Genomic DNA, 22,017 nt, shown 5'->3' with positions numbered 1-22,017 from the left:
CACTCCTTTGCAAAGCACTCACAGGCAATGGGCATGAGCCAACAACCTTCTGCAGCACCAGTGCCCCCTTCTGCATGGCCCAGACCCTCTGCTGCCCTGGGTGTGATTCATCCCATCCTAAACCAGGTACCTGAAGCCCTGGCAGGACAGACCATCCAGTGCACAGGCCATCCCTCCCCACTGCCTACAGGGACAAGGGATGCCTGAGCAGATCTGACTGGAAACCTCCCTTTCCCAGTGGCAGAGCTGGAGACCAAACTCACTGATGTTACATCCCTGGGATTATTTTGCAGTCCTGGATCAGTGCCACTGGCCAGCCCATCCCCACCACAGCCAGTTGTCACTCTGGGGGTCCCCAGGAATGGGCAGGCAGGGAGCCTTCCCCTCCCCACACACAGCCCAGGGCTTGTGATCAAAACATTTAGGCCTAGGGCAATTGGGATTTTCATTTCTTTTGATCAGAGCACAGTCTCTGAGGGAAGTGTACACGCATTTCTGGAGCATACCAAAACCCAGGCATATTCAAGGGCAGGCAGCCACAGAACGGGGATAACCAACCCAAGAAATAGCCCTTTGTAAAATTGCCAGCATGCCATCTGCAAGCTCCAAACTCACACATTTTTCATGATGAGCTGGAGGGAAGGGAAAAAAAAACAGGAGAAAAAAAAAAAAAGAGGAAAAAAAAAGGATTATGTTAAAAGAAAAAAAGCTCTGCTCCAAAAGCTACTCAAACTGCTGCAGAATCCTGCCTGCCCCTTCTGCAGCAAAGCCCAAGGGAAGCAGCTGATGAGTCAACAGCCAGCCTGCGTCGCCGACCGAGGAGAGGAAGTCCAATCTCAGCAGTGAGAACAAAGTGTGCTGGTTCATCGAGTACACACTGAGGAGGCAGCCTCGGGAAGCCCTCCCCAGGCTGGGACTGCAGGGATACAGCCTGGCTGCCAGCCAGCACTCCCAGGGGACACGGAGAGGTGACGTCCAGGCATAGCTGGGACATCTGCATCGTGCCACCCTGCTGCCAGGACAGCCTGGCCACCTCTCCTCAGGCTACCATGCTCCACATTGCAGCACAGACTGCTCCTGGAGGGGTTTTCTCCCTTTGCTGGGTGTTCTGGATGCAGCACCCAGCCCTGTGAGGAGGACCTGAGGTGTCTTTTCAGTGCAAGATAGGGGCAGGGATGTGACCCAGTCCTACACCCACTGCCGGTGCACCAGTTCATTCCTCTCCCCGCCTCAGTACACTCATCTCCAGCACTGCTTCCCACAGACAGACCTGCTCCGTGTGCCTCCTCTGCCAATGACACTGGCATCACCAAACCTCAACCTGCCAGCAATACATACCCTTGGAAAGAGCTGCTGGAGCTCCTGGAGACGTGGGGGCACCTCCTGATGGGAGTCCAGTAAAGAACAACACAGCCCGGAGGAGATGAACACCGAGTGGGCAGTGCCACAGCATCCCAACCCAGCCAGCTCTGCATCTGGATGCATTCCCAGGAGCACAGCAGGAGCTGCCTGACCTGTGTGTGTGGCTATCAGAGAAGGGCAGAGGGCACTGGGGGAGGAGGACAGAACAGGACAGGGCCATCCTGCCGACACGGCAGACGGCGTTCGCGCAGTGCCGCCGCCATCGCCGAGCCGGTACTCGCCGGGGCTGTGCCTGCCTGTTACCACAGCACTTTCTGTTTTCTGTTAAAACAGGGCCACAGCGACAATGCAAGTATAGATCTGCAATGCCAAGAATATCTGGGAAGCCTGCCAGCAAGAAGCAGCCTTCCTGCTCGTCCTCCCGCTGTGTGCAAATTCACAGGAAACAGAATCTACAGCACATACTAATGTGGCTTAATGCGAGATCCAAGAGCCACCTTGAGATCCTGCTTGCATCCCTGTCAGCCTGGGGAAGGAGCCACATGCCAAGAACATTAAATCATTAAATAAAGGAGGAAATAAAACCTGCACAGGTGCATAAAATCCCACGTAGGTGCCGCTGCTTTACGAAGTGATGCTCCGCTGTGCAAGCTCAACTCGCATCGCCACCGGTAGGAAGGGACAAGCCCAGGTCCCTGGCACATCCACTGCTCAAAAATGGCTTCACAGCCTTCTACGAGCTCCCACATCAACCAGCAAAGTCCATGTCCTTTGGGGTCTATTATGGTGTGACTCTGGGAATACAAAACTCATCTGAGTCTCTCCCATCTTCCCATTTACAACAGGAGAGGCACCCAAAGCCCCTGATGCTCCCAAATGGCTGATAACTCTTACCCTTACCTTACCCTGTTTAATCCTGAAGCTGTACTGAGATGAGCCAACTTTGCCTCCAACACCCAACTGCACCCCACAGCAGACTGGGACCTTGCATCTGGATCCCCTCATGCTGGAAATCTCTGTGCCTCTGTTTACACAACTGTAAAATAACTGCAGAGTTCACACAGGGGCTGTAAGGCTCAGCTCTGGTCCAAAAACAGCCAGTGGAGATCCTCCCACTATGGTCTCTAGAGGTGGAGCATGGTACCACAGGGATGCAGTGTCACCACCACCCACACTGCAGGTGGATGACCAGGAGACACAGGGCAGGGATGCCAGCCTGCCTGTTAAAAGGGAAAGCTGCCCTGACTACTCACTTGTCTGATAGCTCCCATCTGACTGGAAATGGCTTTTATCTGCACACAGGAGCCCTTCAAGCTCTGGGCAATTCTCAGGCCAATAAAATTCTCAGGTTCAAATAAAACCCTTTTGAACAGCCGTGAGCCAGAAGTAATCGCAGAGAGGAAACAGCTGATCTCCTGTGCTGCCTCTGATGACCCTGGCATCCAGGTGGCTGCCAGCAGCATCCTCCTGGGACAACAAGCCAAGATATGCTGCACCTCTTCCTTCCCTGCTTTCCTCACAACTGCACTGCAATTTGTGCTAACCCAGAAAGGACCCTGGAGTTTAAGGTGGTTCTTAGTGGAGGCATTTTGAGACAGCTGCTTTCTGAGGAAAGCATTCCTTAAAATACAGCTCTTGCCTTCTGCCTCTACCCCAGCTTTTGACATTTTACAGCTCCAGTAAAACAAAATGTTTTAAAAATCTCATTTTCAGCTTTGGAGGCACAAAACCTAGAGCTGGTTTCCAAGCAGCCAGGAGGGAGATGAAAAGAGCAGCAGTGGCTGCGTGCACAGCACCTTCGGGACAGTGAGCTCCATCTCTGCTCCAGCTCACAGCACCTTTCAGACAAGAAGCTCCATCTCTGCTCCATCTCTGCTCCAGCTCACAGCACCTTTCAGACAAGAAGCTCCATCTCTGCTCCATCTCTGCTCCAGCTCACAGCACCTTTCAGACAAGAAGCTCCATCTCTGCTCCATCTCTGTTCCAGCTCACAGCACCTTTCAGATAAGGAGCTCCATCTCTGCTCCATCTCTGCTCCAGCTCACAGCACCTTTCAGACAAGAAGCTCCATCTCTGCTCCATCTCTGCTCCAACTCACAGCACCTTTCAGACAAGAAGCTCCATCTCTGCTCCATCTCTGCTCCAACTCACAGCACCTTTCAGATAAGGAGCTCCATCTCTGTTCCATCTCTGCTCCAGCTCACAGCACCCTTCAGACAACGAGCTCCATCTCCTGAGCAGGAAGCAGCTCCCACACACCCCACGGCACAATCTGCTGGCTGCCCATGGCTCAGCCCAGGAACCAGCTCCTGAGCAGCAGCACCATGGGCTGGCTATTATTCTGCAGGCAGTGCTTGTCTGCTCGCCAGCTCCCGGGGCTCCAGTGTCTTCTCTCCAGCCTCCCCACCTCCCTCTAGGAGTTTCACAGGGAAGTGGCTGTCAGAAGTGACAACATCAGGACTGGATTAGCACAGGCATCACCCCCTAAAGGCAGGATGCTCTGTTACACCTCTGAGATGGGGGAAAGCACAGCGCTGACAGCGAGGAAGAGCATCGGCCACGGGGCTCCACATTTCCAGTCCACAAAAGAAATAAATGCTGGGACTTTTTTCAGCAGATTAAAGGAATTTGGATTGTCCATACCCAACAGAGAGGATGTTGGGTTTAGACAAAATTTTTTGAGTAGGTAGAAAGGAAAATTTGGAAGCAAAGCAGGGAAGTGATGCCGAGGCCATGGGGCAGCAGCCACAGGGTGGGGGGCAAAAGCAGCAGCTCAGGCAGGACCAGCAAGGTGGCTGCTCCTGGGAGGGAGACTGGGGTGAGCAATTAAACTGGTAAAGCAATTAAACAGGGGAGGTAAATGGAGCTGTAAGGCCTTTTAAGGCTGCTCTCTTAAGGCAGATGAAATAGAGTCATCTCTTGTGAAAAAAGCATTTGACATTTCTCCAAAACAAGGCAAGATGCAAGAAAGAATTGTCTAATCCTGGAGATAGCAAAATTACTGCAGTCTGCACTGTCCCTGGCAGTCCAACAGTGCCCTTTCCACCTCCCATTCTCACATCAGTGGCCCAAGTGGGAAAACCTTGAGGGCAGGGATGCTTTGGGAGGGTGAGCTGCTCAGCAGAAGCACACCATCTCTGCTGTGCCTTCTGGCGTGCATTCTGTCCTGATTAAAAAAAAATCTGGCAGTGTCACTGCCTGTCCCCCTGGGAGTGCATCATGGCTACAAACCAGGTGCAACCATTAACACTGCTGTAAAATGAGCTCTTCATTTCCCTCCCATCACACTGGGGAAGGCAAAATATCCCAAACAGGACAATACCCGAGGACAAAGCCCTCCAGGCCATGCTTGCTGGCCAGCCAGCAAAGAGAGATGGTTCAGGCAATTGAGACACAGTGCAAGACAGAGCAACAGGAGAAGAAAGAAGAGGAAGCTGAAGCTGTGGGCAAGCAGCACAATCTCCAAGGAGCCCAGGAGCAGCCTGGGATGAGCAGGGTGTGACACAAACTAGAGGGGCTGCAGAAATCCACCTGGGATTAGCTGGGAGTGATGGAGTCAGCAATGAGTATCTGAGAGGTCACAGAGAATGGGACAGATTTCAGAATTACAGACTTATAGAGAACTTTAAAGGGGTCACCTAGTTCCAATATCCTGCCATAAGTAGGGACCCTTTCCACTAGACCAGGCTGCTCAAAGCCCTGTCTAGCCTGGACATTGTTCCAGAGATGCAGCCACAGCTTCTCTGGGCAACCTGTGCCAGCACCTCACCACCCTCACAGGGAAGATTTTCTTTCTAATATCTGTTGCTTTAAAAATAAAACAGCCTCTTTCTAGAGCAAGGCTTGAGCTCAAAACAATGTTGAGGTACTGAAGAAAGAGCTGGAACTATTTCAGGAGGCAATTCATCAAGGATTATGGAAAAGTGCCAATTTTGAGAATAATCAAACAAGCAAAATAATCCCAAAAATTAGGAAATTCTTCGGAGGATAACACTGGAAGAGAAACTGACACTGGAAGTGAAATTTCACACTCAAGTGAGTGAGCAGCACCAGGATGTCCCCTCCAGAAACCAAAGGAGGACCCCACCACCACCAACATGGTGCTGGGGGTGCCCGAGCAGGTCAGAGTGGGATGGGGACCTGGGAGGGAATGGCCTGTAACAGGTGTTGCTCGAGGAATATCCACTCATGAAAACATGCAGCAGAGCTGCTCCAGCACCCCCAGATCCAAGGGCTTGGAGACAAGAAGAGAGGCACATTTCCAGCCTGTCCTGCACCCCAGGAGCGCCTGACTGTGAGGTCTGGGATGCCAAATCCCACTGCTGGGAAGCAACACTCCTGGCTCTACATGGGCACTGCCAGCCCAGGCAGTGCCAAGCTATCACTTTTCAGCTGGAAATAGCCCCGGCACGAGCCCTCAGCTGGGAAGCAGAGCACTGGCGAGGCCAGACTGCGGTTAGCTATCAAAGACAACTAAAAAAAGATATTTCACACACAGGCTTGGGTTTTTTTTCCCTTCTCTTTTTTTTTCGGCTGCGTTTTTTTTTTTTCCCAAGGATTAAATCAACTCAACAGCCCCCTTTACAACTTCCCTTTTGATGTGTTCAGACTCATTAAAGTTTCATTTCTTTCTCTGTTTTCCCCGGGGGAGGAAGGGGAGCGTACACAAAAGTTTATTTCAGAAGCGGGGTCGGCAGCTGCAGCAGCAGCAGCTGCTGTTGCTGTGGGACAAGCAGAGCCTCCACCAGCCCTTGCTCTGTGCCCAAATCCCTTGGCAAAACACATCCCCCGGCAGCCACCCTGCTCCCATGAGCAGCCCCAGCATCACCCTGGCACAACGCTGCACGAGTGTTTCTGCAGGATGCACACACGGTGTCACACGTCACAAAGGGAACACAAGAGACATGGAAAGCTCCTGTAAACCCTGTGGGGAGTTTTGGGTCTGATCCTGCAACTTTTCAGATCCAACCCTGCAAGTTCTGGGGTCCCTTCCCAGCCTTTTCCATTCCCCCCACTGGCAGCACCAACCTTTCCCCCACAGCTTTGGCCATGCCCTGGGATAATCCCCCACACACGTCAAAGGGAGTAGCAGCTCCCCCATGTTTCCTTCTCGCCTGAGCAGCTGTTTGAGTGTCTATTTTAAAACTCAGTTCCCTATTTTAAAATAGCTAATGAGCCCCCGATCTCTGCTGACAGACGTCGTCTCTACAAGGTCTTGGGAGATGCTTCTGTGTTTGCTGGGCTCCTTTTCCCAAGCCCTGAATCTCAGCATGCCCAGCACGTCTCCAATCTGCACAAACATGGTAAAGAGGGAAGTTTTTAATTTAAGGGCCAACTCCTGCTCCCCTGCTGTGAAATACCAGCGGTACAACCACGTGCTCCTCGACAGAGAAGCATCAAGCAGCCAGGCAGAGGCTGGCATTCTGCATGGTTTTCTGTTTTATTTTTTTATTGTTCCTTCGATTTTATCGGGTCTTTTTTAAAATTTCCTGACCAAGAGCAAACAAGGAGCTGTCCCAGCTGGCCACTGACCAAAAAGAGCCATGCACATGAGAGGGACTTCTCAGGATGTGGTGGGAGGTCCCTGTGCATCCCTGTGCAAGCCCAGCATCCTGAGCATCACCTCTATGTGCTCTCCCAGATGGTGTGCACCCCACCAAGGCAGAGGGAACCCCACAGAGAGGACCAGGCACAGGACCAGGTCCCCAACCAGGACCAGGTTCCCCATGGACAGAACCAGATGGAGGAGACCCTGCTCACTTACCTGACCACAGGTTCAGGGATGGCCTCGGCACTTGCTGGCACCTGGACACCCTTCTCCCACTCCTGCCTCCAGGGATCAGCCAGCACGTAGTACTCGTCAGGACTCAGCTGGAAGGAATCAGGGATCTTCATGGCTGTGATCAGATCCGTCCGGAAAACCTGCAGGGGAACAAACCATCCTGAGTGCAGAGCCAGGCAGGGGCTGGGGGCACACTGCCCAGGGAGGGTGTCCAGGGAAACTGCCCCCAGGGCACAGCACAGGGGGTGTCTGCATCACCACCTTCAGGGTGTCAAAGTAAGCCCCTGCAGGGCAAGTTTTGGGCAGGAAAACATGGCAACAGGGAGGGACTCCCCTACAGCCACGCAGTGCCAAGAGCCCAAGCCCTGCAGCTGCAACCCCTTCAAGGTCCCCCATACTGGGCAGTCAGGAAATTCAGCCACAGGGTGTGAGCTTGGACAAGATGCAGACCAAAAATTAGTTTTAAACAGAAGAAACAGGCTGCTTTATCTTAGGGGATTAGTGGTTTCAGCACAACCACACAAATTCACTCCAAAGGCCAAGGGATGTACAGCAACTGGGCTTCTCCACATTTGGCCTTCACAGGCCACAAGAAAATGTTGTTCTTGTCTTGAATGAAGATGTGGGAAACACAGAGCCCCTTTGTCCCAAGCACCTTCATGTCCTCCTCACGTCACTTCACCATCCTGAGCACCTTTGTGTCCCCTTCAGGCCACCTCACTGCCCCAAGCACCTTTATGTCTCCACCACATCACCTCACTGTCCTCAACAGGGACAGACAAAAGCTTAAGACAGAAATTATCCAGCTAAAATGTGATCTAGGTGCTGCTTACATATCCACAAACACAGATTTCTCCTGACTCAATAAACCCCCCGTGAGATCAACACTGGTCCCCTCCTGTAAGAAAATCCTCCAGTCCTTCAGTCAGTGAATGGGCTCATTCTCCATCTCACTCTTGGCCCTGCAGCATCTTCTCCAAGGATGAAAAACTCATTCTAAAAATATCCCTCACGGTAAGTAAGGTTTTCCTTCCAGAGGGCTGCCTGACAGCAATGACTCGAGCAATCCTGCCTCTTGCAGCACAAAAATAAATTGTAAATGGAAATGGATGATTTCTCCTCTCTACCATCTGCTATTAGCTGGAATAATAACTGCCAGTGCCAGCAATCCTGCCTGGACACCATCTCGCTCCATCCCTGCTACTTCTGCATTCCTTCCACAAGGCTAGGATGGATCAGGTGTTTTCTTTGAATATTGTTTAATCTCTTTACAGTCTGCTCTCCAAATGAGAATTGCTTTGTCAGAATCACAAGAAATAATACAGTATAGTTTTACATTTTTTGACACAAAGATAACACACTTTGGAGGGTATTTGGGAACCCAAATCGATTGAAATGCAGGAAACTAGACATTAAGTAAGACCACTGAGACCAGTATTTAGGTCAGTTTGTTTAATCCTCAGAGCCTCAGCTGCTAACCCAATTAGACTTCAATACAATATATAAACAACCTTTGCTATGTTGGGACCTCTGAATTTCACTGGTACTCTCCTCCTGATGCAGCTGTTTGGAGACATTTTTAACTTTGTCCATACAAACCATTTGAGCTGGTCAGACACAGTCTTCAACAAACATCATTAACAGCCTATATATTACAGTCAGCTCAGTTTGGGAAAGATCAGGGTCCTTTAAGCCTCTGTGTGTTACAAACCCATGGCTACAAACACCACAGTAACCTTTTAGCACACTGCCAGTGTGGGAAATTTAAAATTAAGAGAGGCATTAATTAAACATGAGAAGGGATATGTGAGATATCATAGTCCCTTTAGCAGTGTGGGTCTGTGTATCCAAACAAGTGCAGAAATCCCACTGCAGAGTGTTTTCTAAAACAAAGGGTAGAAACACACCCTGCTCTTGACAGCCCTGTGCTGACAGGTCACAGCCTGGGCCAACAACATCTCCTTAACCCAGTTTCAGTGCCCAGCTCCAATGAGGACAACACAAACCTGAGTAATCCCTCATGCCTCAGAGCTCTTGGCTTGGGTGGATGAGATGCTCCCCTGTGCCTGAACCACACAGGGCTGAGGCCACGATGGGGACAGTGCCACCTCCCTGCTCTGGCCATCAGCACCATACAATCACTGCAGCACAGAATCATTAAAGTTGGAAAAACCCTACAAGATCATCAAGTCCAATGTCAACCCAGCAGTGCCAAGCTCAGCACTAAACCATGTCCCCAAGAGCCACTTCCACATGCCTTTTCAATTCCCTCCAGGGATGGTGATTCCACCACTGCCCTGGGCAGCTTGTGGCAGTGCTTAACCACCCTTTCAGCGAAAAACTTTTTCCTAATATTCAGTCTAACCTTCCCCTGGCAACAGCACAATACTGTTATAGAAAATACTGTTTTGAAGACACATGCCCTAGGGATTTGTGGGCAAAGGCAAGCAGGAATGGTTCCAAATGTGCAGGGCACCCAAAAGCTTTTCTGAACGACCTGGACTGGATCCTGCTGACATGTGAGCACCCTCCTCCCCCAATGCCAGCTCAGTTGCCTCCTGAGGACACCTCCTTTGATGCTCTGGGGCGCAGGAGCATTGCATTCTCCTTTTATGCAGGCAAATACACCCAATTCTGCCAGGAAGCTGCTCAGGGCAGAGCTGGCAGTGCAGGGCAGGATGGCAGCATGCTCCTGCTTCCACCTCAGTGCCCAGACCTGGCAGCCAGCTCCAGAGCAGTGGAGAACACTGGGAGTGAGACTGGGAGTGGGACTGCCCTTTGCAGGACAACCAACCTTTGGGAGGGCCCAGCCACATCACTACCCTGCCCTGAGGCCTCTGGGCACCCACAGCAGCTGTGGCCTTCCCAGACCCTTACCCCAGGCAAAAATCACCATTTTCTTTTGCTAGGTCAGCACCAGGTGACAGCAGTGAGGTGACAAGCCCTGTCTCTTTGGGTAACACCAGGGCTGGCCACCCATGGAACAGTGTCAAAATCCTGGCCCATCACCCTCCTCCTTCTGATGAAGAGGGAGATGGAGGAGCCTGCACAGCACTGGGACCAGCCCTTGGTATCATTTCTCCCCTCTGCACGGTGCAGATCCCAAGCCCGTGGTTTCCTGCATTAAGTCTTCCCCAAATTCATCCCTTCTGGCCTTTCAGCTCGCATCAGAATAGAAGCTTAGTTTTAATTTTAAGCCAAATAAGCACGATTGTATCTATTTCCCTGAAGATAAGGCACATTGCAGGCTGGATTTGCAATCTCACTACTTCATTTATTTAGTCCTTCTTGGAAAACAGATAAGCTCACCCATCCGACGGCAGCACGCGCGCCCGCACTTTATCACAGCGACGCCTCTGTCTTTTCATGAGGAACTGGATATGCTCAAATTATTAACTATCAAAGCAGAACACTTTAGAAATGATAGAACAGCACAGAAATTGTAAAGGAAAGCAGATCAGTTGTCTGGAAATCTCCCAACAGCTAATACGCTCAAATTGTAATCTAAATGTCTTTTTGTTTTGAATTGTCTGGGATTAGGGTTGGGAAAAGACTCAATTATTCTACTCAAACTCTTCTGAATTATTTATGAAAACCAAATAAAGGATAAATTGGGCACTGATGAACCGAGGACCTGGCGATGAAGAGAAAGTTGGGTACCAGAAAACAAGCAATTTTCCCTCAATAGGAGTGTTTACTGTTTCTCCCCGGCCGTGGGAGCTGACAGATTGTCTGCTGCCCTGCACCCGCTCCCCCCGCCACCACCACAGCCCTGGCCAGGCTCTGGCCTCCCCTTTCAGCCCTGAATGGGATCTCAGTTATTGCCTATCGATCTGCCAGCAATGGGAAAGGCCAAACCAAGAGGTTCCTTTATTACCTCTGCTTGCTCAGGAACCTCATGGAGGTTTAGTGATGCTCAGAGAGGCATCACAACAGTGCCCAGGGCCAGCCTCTCCCTTTGTTACTGTCAGCTTTAAAGATGGGGGGAAAGAACATGATATTTCAAAATCTCAATATATTTTTTCCTTCATATTTCCAAAAGAAATGGACATGGAGTCCACACCAGGTCGTGTGGTTGTGCAGCCTCAGACTCCAGGCAAAGAAAGGAACATGGGGAAAACCTTCATCTCCCTTGTATCCCACAGGCCAGGCAAGCCTGGACTACCCTAGGACATCCCCATCCTTGCTGCCCACCAGTTTGTGGTGTTGGACTGACACACCAGAGCCATTCCTGGCAGGCCAGCTACATGAGAAGTCACTGGGACACCACAGTCATGGTGCTCCCCAACAATACACCAGTACTTTTGTAATTTCTGTAATTTGCTATTTTGAAGCAAAAGCTGTGTTGCTTTCAGGTCTCAAAAAAATAAAAACCAAAAAAACCCCAAACAAACCCTCAGCTCATTAAATGTAACATCCTCTGATGTTTACATCTCAATGTGTCACTTGGATCCAGCCTGGCACTGGAAGGATGCTCCTGCAGGTATGGCAGAAACCTGCAAGGCAGGGGTTGGATTTGGCTCCTCCTTGAGCCCCTGGCACCTTTTACATCAGCTGCTCCACCTTGGTGAGGATCTGCTGCTTCTCCCACTGCACACAGCCCTGCAGCCTCTTCCTGGGTCCTGTGACACCTGTGAGGCATCTCTGGGAGCTCTCCACGGACCAGCATCAATTCATCCAACAGCTGGACAACCTCAGAAAATAACACATAGCCCTGGAGATGCCAAGGCACACAGTGCCTTACCACAACTGGAAGGACGATGGACACGTCATGAGGCATCAGAAATGCTGCTCCCCATCCCTCCCTTAGCTAAGGACTCCTAGGCTGTGCTGCTTTCCAGCATTCTCCTCCTTCTCTCTGCCCCATCACCACCCAGCCCTTCTGAGAGCCTCTCCACCACCTTTCCATGCAATTCTTACATCAATTTCCAGGCTCTGTGATTCACTCACAAACCCCTCTAATGAAGTGGCCAGCAATCTCCCTGCCATTCAGTTCCCACTCCATGTGCTCTGTCAAGGACTTGGCTTTCCCAGCGATGGCACTGTGGGTCTGAGCCTGCCAAACATCCCCTCTGCCCCAAGAGCCCACCCGAAAACACCAAACTCCGATCCCGCACTAACGACTTCCCTCTCGTACCAAACCAGCTCCTGGGCGAGAGCCAAAGAGCCGGATCTGTTTTGGGCCTTCCATCGAAATGAAAAGAAACACTCGTCTAGCACTGGCTTTAATTAGCTGGAAAGCAGCAGCCAGCCCGGGGACTGCTGTGCCGGATCCGGCGCGGCCGAGCGCGCCCGGCACGGCCCCGGCATCCCCGGCACGGGCGCTGGGCTGCAGGCGCCTGCTGCAAGCCAGCCCGGGAGAAAACAGCTCCAGAGGGAGCAGGCAGCTCAGCCCAACACAGATGGGCTCCAGCAGGCTGGGTCCCTGCACACCAGGCTTCCTGAGCTGGCAGGAATTCTGTTCCGCATCTTCCCCTGCATCTGCACCCAGCTGACTTTGGAGCTTTCAGACCTTGCTTTTGGGGCACGGGAATAAACTCAATCCCTCTTCCTTCAAATCCCAGGATGGGATGCCATTTTTTAAATACACAATGACATCTCTGTCCCTAAAAAGTTTTAGTGAAAAGAACTCTTTCCAAAGCAGCGGTACACAATGGAAGAGAAGAGAAGCCCAAAATGAAGTGTGTGCAGAAAACACTGAGCTCACCAGGGTGAGAGTGGGCAGGAGAGGTGAGAAGGGATGGTCACAGCCTGCATCTGAGATCTCACCTTGGAATTCACTCCCTCCATCACCCAGCAGAACTGTAATCCTCCCTGATGGCCTCACACCCACAGCAGCCATGTGGTATCTCACAGTGATGACCCCTCCACAGCAAGCAGGAGTGGTGGGTGCTCTGAGCCTGCTCCCAAGCAGGGGCAGCAGCAGGTCACTGCAGGCAGGGTGTGGGACTGCTTCCTGACACTGAGATAACAGGTTTGCTTCAGGTTTTGGCTCAACACTCTTTTTTCTTCTCCCTGGCTGCAGTCCTGGCAGCTGACTCCTGCATACCCCAAGCCACAACCATCTTCCTCCATCCACACTGGGACCAGGGAAGTCTCCAGCTGCCTCCTGCACAGGACTCCCTCCTCACTGCCAGCCAGCTCTCTTAGCCCTTCACTCTCTCAAGCATAAAATTGTTTGTTATAGCTCATGAGTCACAAGGATTTTTAGAGAAAGAGAAAACAATGGGAACAATGGGAGCCCTGAGAATAGGTTTTGGTTGTACAAACTGTCTTGATATCAGCTCAAGATGGCACCTTTGTGGCTGCAGCCCTGGCTGCCCCACCCCACTCCCCTCTGGACCTCCCAGTCCTACATCCCTGCTGCTCTATCACATTTTTCCAACCCTTTCCAAAATGAGAAGAGAGTTGACACTCGGTAGCAAGGTTTTCAAATGTGGCAATGCCAGGAGTGTGTTTGCAAGGAGATATTATCTGCCTGTGGGGGAAGAAATCCTGAACTCCCATGTCCAATTGGGGAGCCAGCCTCCTATCTCTTCATCTAGTCTTGTTTCCTCTTGAAATGCTGGATGTTAAAGATTCAATGAACAACAGAACTCAAAATAGGAACAAGAAGCATTTTTGTCCAGCCCTTCTCAGCATTCAGAAGACAATGGTTTTAATCTGTTATCCCCACGCTGGCAAGGGAAAACTGACAAAGCCAAACTGCAGTCAAACCTTTCAACAGAGAGGGATTTTCTCCCCATCCAGCCCCATAAAAGCACGTCCAGTCTTGCTTGGCCACATCCATTAAAGCTCTTCTCCAAGCACAGGAGAGTATTTGAACTAAATTCACATTGCACTGGGTCATTATATACCTAATGCAGGAGGAAAAAAACAGGATCCAATGCAGGAAGAATTACTTTTTAGAAGGCAAAAGAGTTAAATCCTTGTAAAGAGATATAAAAAGGCCTTTCAAAACACGGAAGTAATGTCTAAACAAGGCAAGCAGAAAATAATGTAAATTGTATAAATTTGTGGTTTCCCCTTCATCCTGAGCCCTGCCTGCAGCTGCAGTCCCCTCTCCTCCTGAAGGTCTGGAGTGAGGGAGAAGGGCAGCCAGGATGTCCGGTGGGATGAGCAGCACCTGCACAGCACAGCCCAGACTGTGCAGGGCTCTTCAGCTGAGAAAGGATGGCTGGAGGGCTGCCAGGCAGGTGTTCTGCACAAAAAAAGCAGGCTTTTGTCCCTCCAAAATATATTCCAGCAGCGCAGGTGAGCGCTGTGGAGCTCAAATAGCTCTGGAGGTAATGACTAACATAGCAGCTAAGGCAGTGACTCAGAGGCAGCATTCGAGGGAGTCCCTGGGCTGCTGATGGCTGGGAGCTGGCAGATAGAACCAGAGACTATCATTACACACTTGCCTTGTTCTTAGATTCTCTCCTTAGACACTGACAACTGTTCCCTGTCAGGAACAGGAGAGAGGCTTGAAGACTGCAGTCAAACCGGCGAGGCTCGTGCTCACATCCCCAGCAGCTCTACAGCCGGGGGCAGGACTGCACTGATGTACCTCTAACAGAAGCAGAAATCCGTGCTTCAGGCATGTGTTACTCCCTGCTGCAGATCCAGATCCGTGGCAGGGATAACCTGAGCGAGCATCCCCTCCTTCCAGCTCCCAGGGTGGAGAGCATGAGCAGCAGCTCCTTGCAGGGACCCGGGGAGATGGGTACCAGCCACCACGCTCCATTTGCAGACAAGTTATGAGACACACGAGCACTAATGAGATTAATTAAAATCACCAGATTGGTACTGCTATCACTGCAGATGCAAGAAGCTGTTGGCAGCTGCCCACGTTCATCCTTGCCTTCAGGCAGAGCAGTGCAGCAGAGCCATGCCCAGGGCACCATCAGCATCAGGTTTGAGCCTTGAAGGCTCCGCTGCCCAGGCAAGGGACAGGGAAGGACAACTGTCACCTCTGCAAGGGACAGAGCCAAGATAGAGGCTGGTGCCTGGGACAGTCAGGAAAGAGCCTGGGCAGAGCCCCATGACAGGCACAGATAAATATAATCACCCTCCCTGGCAATGGCCCCTTTGCGGATGTTTACAAACAGCTCAGTACTTTTCCATGTTAAGAAGCTTGTTTTTCCAGATGCCTTGTATCCGATGGTTTTTAATGTGTATAGTTAATCCCTTCTCACAGAGTCTTTCATAATAAACATCACCCCCTGACCTGACTAATAACTATGTAACACTAATGCTTTCGATTTTTTTATCTCCTGCCCGGGCTGTCAGGAGGAATGCCTGCTTCTCTGGGACAGCGGCTCCCAGAGAAATGGGGACATGACTGGGAGAAGGGCAGGACAGGTTGGTGGCCATTTGCCATTTCCCCAGCCCATCCTCCAGCATGGCCATCCCTCAGGACACGCCTGCACCCACTGCAGCTCTTGATAAAGCTACAATGTGTAAACCTGGAGTTTGAGTTACAGTTTGAAAAGATGTGTCCAGACCCAAAATGCAGGGGGGTTCAATACCTGCTAATGCATTCATCCTGCTCTCCCTATTATTCTCCCGTGGTTTCCATCTGTCAGTGATGATGAGATCAACATCCATCCTCAGCAGGATGGACAAAAGAAAAGGTGATTCACTATTTCATGTGAAGTAGTTTGATAGCGCTGTAGTTTGTTTTACATCTCTCAGTACGTGCTCCAACAGGACATGATGCCTGCCACAGTCTATGCCTGAAAATCCCCAGTGTTCCTGGGAGGATGTAACAAACCCCACAGTGCTTGGACCAGACACGCTCATGGGCGCTCACAGGAAGAGCAGAAGTTGGATCACTCATGGAAAAGTTTAGAAGATGCTGTTGGAGAGGAAATTCATAGTGGAGTGATCTCCAAACCATCTCCCTGCACAGATGCAAGACTTGAGGTGATACTCTATCCAACCCCCAACAATGCCCTGAGCCCCGAGTTTCAGCTGGCTCTGATTTCCAGCAGACCTAGACACCAGCAAGTGCAGGGGCAATGCACAGCGAGGGGAGCACAGCTGAGATCTGGGCTGCTCCATCTGCCTGTGTGCCCACCATGCTTTTGCAAAAGATGGTTTGTCAGCTTGAGCATCCTGGCCAAACTCCAGCCTGAGTAATCACACACGGCCTCCCCAAATTCCCCTAGAGTCTCAGTTCACATAAGCCACAGAGGTTCCCTTTCTGTCCCAGCTGTTGCTAAGCTGGGACCTGTTCATCTTTTGCTCCACTTTATCTGTTCCACAGCTACATTCCACTGAGAACCCTCCTCAGGGGATAATGGAGCAGTAAGCAGAGGGAGGAGCCCTCTGCAGGCATCTGATGTCTCCCCAGGTGCCATGGACTAATATCTAGTTTTCACCCCAGCTGTTGTAGAGCAGCAACTTGGATCCAGCTCTTACCACACTTCATCAACTCCAGAAGCATTTTCACCTGGAATCTTGGACTTATATTCAGTAGCAGCCAGGTAAAATCCTAGATGGCTGATTAAACTAACTCATATTAAAGACAAAAATGTGTCTGCACCAATGAGGCAGAAAGATGTCCCAACTCTTGGAGGAGGATTTTACTGGGCAGCAGCAGGGTGGCAGCTGTGACACTGTTGTGACATGAGTCACATCTTCTCATATCTAACATGAGGCATCTCTGTGACAGAGACTCCTGACAGCACCTAAAGGGTTCACCCAAGGCCTTTAAGGACACAGCAGGCACAGGGATGGGCAGTTATTTTCAGAGAGGGGTAACAGTGCCACAGGAGGAGGAGATGCCCCAAATGCTTCACTTTCCAAAGGAGGATTCAGCTCACAGAATCTCCCCTGCACCCACACTGAAAGACACATCTATAGCCAAAACCCAACATTACTGGTGCTAATATTCAATTTTCCAACAGCCTTGTTAGCAGTCAGTGACATCGGCACACCTGGTTCTTGCTCTCTGGAGTATTTCCAACTAACTCAGCTGGTAGGAGCAGCTTTCCAGTCCCTCTCTTTACCCAAGGCACAAATAACCTAGACTCTTTCAGTCTGTGTCCTTTGCCAACACAGATATTTCAATGTAAACCTATCAGAGCAGTAAGAACCAAGTGCAGCTGTAATTCAGGCAGTGACCACAGGAAAACCTCAAAATCTCTACTCAGCTTGATGCAAAAGGAGGATGTTGCAGAGGTTTGTGCCCACCAGGCCACAGCGTCAGGAGAGGTGAAATGGGGAGCTCACATGAGCCATGCCAGCTTCATCTGCTGCTAAACTTAGCACTGTTTGACTCCAGACCCCAGTCCAGAGGGAAGGGAATGTGAGAACAATGTCCCTCTGGCTTTGCTCAGGCTGCTGCTGAAATGAAGATGACCACTGCCAAACACTGCGGTTGCTACAACAGCAGCTCATGCCTGGTATAGTTTCCATGGCTAGTGGAAATGTATCCGAGGCACAAAAGGAAAACAGGACACAGCACCACCCCTTCCAACAGTCCTGGGGACAAACAGCTCCTCCCAGCCATGGCCCAGACCTTGCACTACAGAGCCAGCAGGTGAACCTGGGCAGTGTCGCCAGAATGGCAGCACTGCCCACGCCAGCGAGGGGACACCCTGCAGCAAGGTCAGACTCTGATGGCCTCAGCCTAATGTCCTTGAGCCCCGTGACAGGGGGAAACCAACACAGCACAATCTGCAACTCAGCTGTGCTGTCTCTCATTTCACAGCTCTCCACACCTCCCACTTGTTCATGGGAGGAGTCTCCACGTCACCCTCCCCTGCCACCAGTGCTGTGACCTGTGCCATTAATAAAAGGGCACCCAGGAGGGCACCCAAACCAGGGAATCTCAGTATGCAGACACCCCAATGCTGTAGGACCTCCCAGCCTCACCAAACTTCTCTTTACTTGTCTCAATAGGGATGGAGAGGGCACAAGGACCCCAGTGGCTCTGAGCACAAGGACCCCCCCCCCCCTTCACCAGAGATGCTCCCTGTGTGTCCCCATCAGCTCCCTCCCCAGGGGAGCTGGGTTGACACAGCTGTTGGGAGTTGTGGCTCTGCAGCATGGGGATACCTTGTCCTGGCACCCACTGCCCGCAGAAGCCATGGGCACGCTGGTTGCCACATCTGGGCAAGTGCAGTCCCATGGGAAAACTCTCCTTTGGGAAAAGCCTAAAAGCCCACGTACCTCAGAGGGCTTCTTCTCCTTCTGCCGCGACCAGGGGGATTTGGTATTTGGAATTTTGGAGCATCTGGAGGTGGATGTGGTGTGACCTGCAACAAGGCAACAGAGACAGGTTACCTGGGAAGGAGTCAAAGCTTTTCCTTACCTCACCAGCCCCCCTGCTCCAGCCCCAGCCAACACTTTGGGTCAGCACTAAGATGGAATAACACTTTGACATGACACTTTTTTTGGGCAGTATCATCACCACTGCTGCCCCCCCCGCAAAGGGAAGGGTAGCTAAAGCCTGAAATGTGCTGGAACCATACACTACTGATCTTTATTTCCAACCCATTTGTGTCATTATCACTTAAATGTAACACTGCATTTGTTAATAATAAATAACAAACTGATTATTGGAATTTCTGTAAAATAATGATAATGACAGTTCAGTCTTCTGTATAGGAGGACCCTTCCATATTACAGTATATAAAAATGTTTCTGTGAGATTGCAACAAAATAACTACCAATAGGCCTATTTAACACTGATTTTTTTTTTTTTTTATCCTTGGAGGGCTAAATAGGAGGAAACAGCACTATGCATAGCAGCAACATCCAAACACTGAGCTGACTCAGGGGTCAGGCTGTGGTACCACTGCAGTGGGAAACTGTTCTTCCACCAGCTCAGGCAGCTGAGCCCAGATAAATTTCACATGCCTACTTTTCCTGGCAGGGGAAGAGGCACCAGCTCAACCCGTATTCTTTACTTGCAGTGCACTTTCTTGCACTTCACAAAATGAAGGCCAAACGTGGGGGGCATCACCTGTTCCCAAAACACAGCTTGTTTTTTGAAGTTGCAGGCCAGATGCTATTAAAGAGGGTTCCATACAAATGAAATCCTTTACAACACTTCAGAGCACAACAGGAGTGTGTAGACAAAGCCCAGAGCAGACACCCCTATGCTGCAGCCCCACGGACACGCTGCTTTACTCAGCAAGCTGCTCCAAGGAGCTCAGCAGCAGCAGCTCCACAGCCTTCATGGAGAGATCAGCCACTAATTTCCACCTTGCCCCCTCTTCTCAAGCTACAATGTGATGCTACAGCCATACAGGCTTGGTAACACACCACAGCTACCCTTTCCTGGCAGAGGCATGAAAAAGAAGGTCACCACTCTGTTTACAACCATCCTGCAGGAGAGCATTTGTCAAAAGCTTGGATATCACCTGCAGCATAAATATCCAAGCCCCATAGAGATAAGGCCATGTTGTTTAATACCATGATTAAAGATGCCTTACCCCTGCAAGGCAGGGAAGGCAGCGAGCACAGCTCGGCTCCATAAGCCTTTGAGCATCTGGGGATTAGGAGACGGGAAGTTTGGAGCATGGCTTCCAAAACAAACTCCTTTCTGAGATAGAGATGTTTCATTTTACGAGAAGCAAGGGTGTTGACAGAGCCTGAAACACTTTCTGTAGGCACAGCTCAGCCGCCAGGCCCCCTGGGCTCCAGCAGGATGGGGGTCCCCGCTGGCAGCTGAACAGCAGGTTCCCGTCGGCAGTTGTGGTGCACACTCCACTCACACTGACAATTTTTTTGGCTGAAGCTGTGGGAACAGCAGCCAAACCCAGCAAGATCAGCCTTTCCATAACCCCCTGTAATCTCTCCATCATCCTGTTAGGAAAAAGCCCAGAAGTTTAGTGTCTTTACTAAAGTCCCTTTCGTTCTCGGATATCCAGCAGCCAGATCCTGTAAAGTGTGGAGAGCAAATTCCCACCACGGCCCAGATGAAATTACTGTGACATTTGTAAGAAACCAAGAGCAACTAGTAAGAAACTCCAGAGTCCAGACAAGGGATTAGGCTGGTGCCTTGAGGGTACTGAACACCGAGGCACTGCGGTATGTCTGCAGAGGGTGAAACCCTGGAATAAGTGGGAGAGGAGAGTGCTCTATTTATAGCCAAAATTCAGCACATTTGCACATGTTTATTGTTGAACACATGCTTCTGTGCCTTCCTGAATGAGGATGAAGTGAGGTAGATGTTGAAAAGCAAGCGTGGGCTTGCAGGTTCTGCTGGCTTGAGCCTTATCCCTTTTCCCACATCACTCTTCAGTTTGCAAGAAGGGAACAATGCAGCTCCAGTTTTACTCTTACTCCAGTAAAAACTTCCCTTTCCCCTGGTACAACCCAAATCAAGAGCAAACTAGTCTCAGGCTGCAGCTCACAGGAAAGGACAACTCATCTACAAAGGGTGTTTGCTGCTTCGTTAGCAGATCTGCAATCAGCAGCTCTCCTCACCCAGACTCCTCACACGAGGGAGACACTCTCATCAGTTAAGAGGAGCCAGGGCCAAGTGTTTAAATAAATTGATATCAGCTTGTTGCTGCATTTCTGACAAACCCAGCCCTGCACACTATTCATTGTGCAGAGACTGCCCAGTAAATGCAGTTTCCTCCACTCTTTGTAAAGTAATTATTTAAGCATTTTGACTGCTGGAGGTGAATCTTGTTCAAAGCTTAGAATGAAAGGTCTTACTGTCAGTGGTGTCTGAGTTATCACTGCTGATGGAGTACTTGCGTCGTTTTTCTTCCATCTGTAACAAAAGAAATTGAACATCACATTTCATGTCCAGAAAACTCATCTCAGCACCAAAGCACTGCTACATCTGCACACCCTCCTACCCCAGCACCAGTCAGTCCTTACCCTCAGGACAGACAACTACCCAGAGGCTGAAAAAAAATGCAAGAAAACAACTCTCACAGATTTAAAAAAAAACTTTAATTGCCTCTCTACCATCTCTTTCCACTCCCAGTAGTTACAGTGGGTGCATCTGGATCACTCAGCTTTGCATGGAAATTTGTCTGTGCAGGATTTGCATCCAAAGGTCTCTTCCACTGCAAGAGCACTGCCAAGGGAAGAAGAAGCACCAACAGGACTGGGGGATGTCCTCAAGGGACCATGGTGCTGTTGGATGGGAGAAGAGATGTCCTGGGAACCACCTGCCCAAGCTGCAAAGCGAAGCGTGAAGACAGGAGAATGGAAAGTGCACACTCTCGGTATGTCTGCAGGGGGAAGTACGAGCATCCCAGAGCTGAAGAGAACCCCTGTGTACCGCAAGCCTGGGGTTTTACCCTCTGACTCATCTTCCCATTCAGCCGGGAGTAGCTGTCACACAGGAAGCACCTCCTATCCGTGCGCGCTGCCCTGCCGGAGCTCCCAGGGGTGGGCAAGGGCCTTCTGCTCAGCTGCCCTGACTTCTCCACCCTCCCAGAGCAGCAGGTACCACTGCACTGATGAGGAGACCCTTTTCAAGCTCAGCTGATTTGCTTTGAGACTTTGAACAAGCCACAGGAGTGCCTGAAATCAGCAGGTTCTTCTGAACTCGCCCCTTGAGAGCCAAGCACTCGGAACTCAAAGTAGGTGCTTCAGGGGAAAAAAAAAAAAGAAAGGTATTTTAACTACTGAAAAATCCAAATTTTACCAGTGTGGCTGGTGGCTGATCAACATGACTTCCAATACAGGGCTTGGGCAGCTCTGGATGGAAAGGGCTACCTGTGGACCAGTCAACTATTCAACAGGCTGTAAGCCAGAATATATCCACAGAAAACAGTCTTAACCTCATGGAAATCTCCCTAGTACTTTCTGAGATATTTTCAACGAATCTGAAAGTGTTCAAATGTTATACCACTATTGCTTCCACAAAGGGCAACTGGGAATGATAATGAAACACTGGGTTTGTTCCACAT

The 22,017-nt window shown here is 50.5% G+C and overlaps 1 protein-coding gene across 4 annotated transcripts in view; it reads right to left on the bottom strand.

The window, feature by feature from the left end:
• JADE2 (jade family PHD finger 2) overlaps window positions 1-22,017 on the bottom strand; it is a 74,327-nt gene that overhangs the window by 46,269 nt on the left and 6,041 nt on the right. For all 4 annotated transcript variants that reach the window (XM_030229240.2, XM_030229239.2, XM_030229237.2 and 1 more), the window contains 3 exons: window positions 20,807-20,864; window positions 18,305-18,390; window positions 7,127-7,284 (listed from right to left, as the gene is read on the bottom strand). In XM_030229240.2, coding sequence (XP_030085100.2) covers window positions 7,127-7,284; window positions 18,305-18,390; window positions 20,807-20,864 — 302 coding nt within the window. The remainder of the gene's footprint in view (window positions 1-7,126; window positions 7,285-18,304; window positions 18,391-20,806; window positions 20,865-22,017) is intronic.

This window comes from Serinus canaria, chromosome 13 (assembly GCF_022539315.1).
Source record: "Serinus canaria isolate serCan28SL12 chromosome 13, serCan2020, whole genome shotgun sequence".
Lineage (NCBI taxonomy): Eukaryota > Metazoa > Chordata > Aves > Passeriformes > Fringillidae > Serinus > Serinus canaria.
The sequence above is the reverse complement of the archived record's forward strand: the minus strand, read 5'-3'. Positions and strand labels throughout refer to the sequence as shown.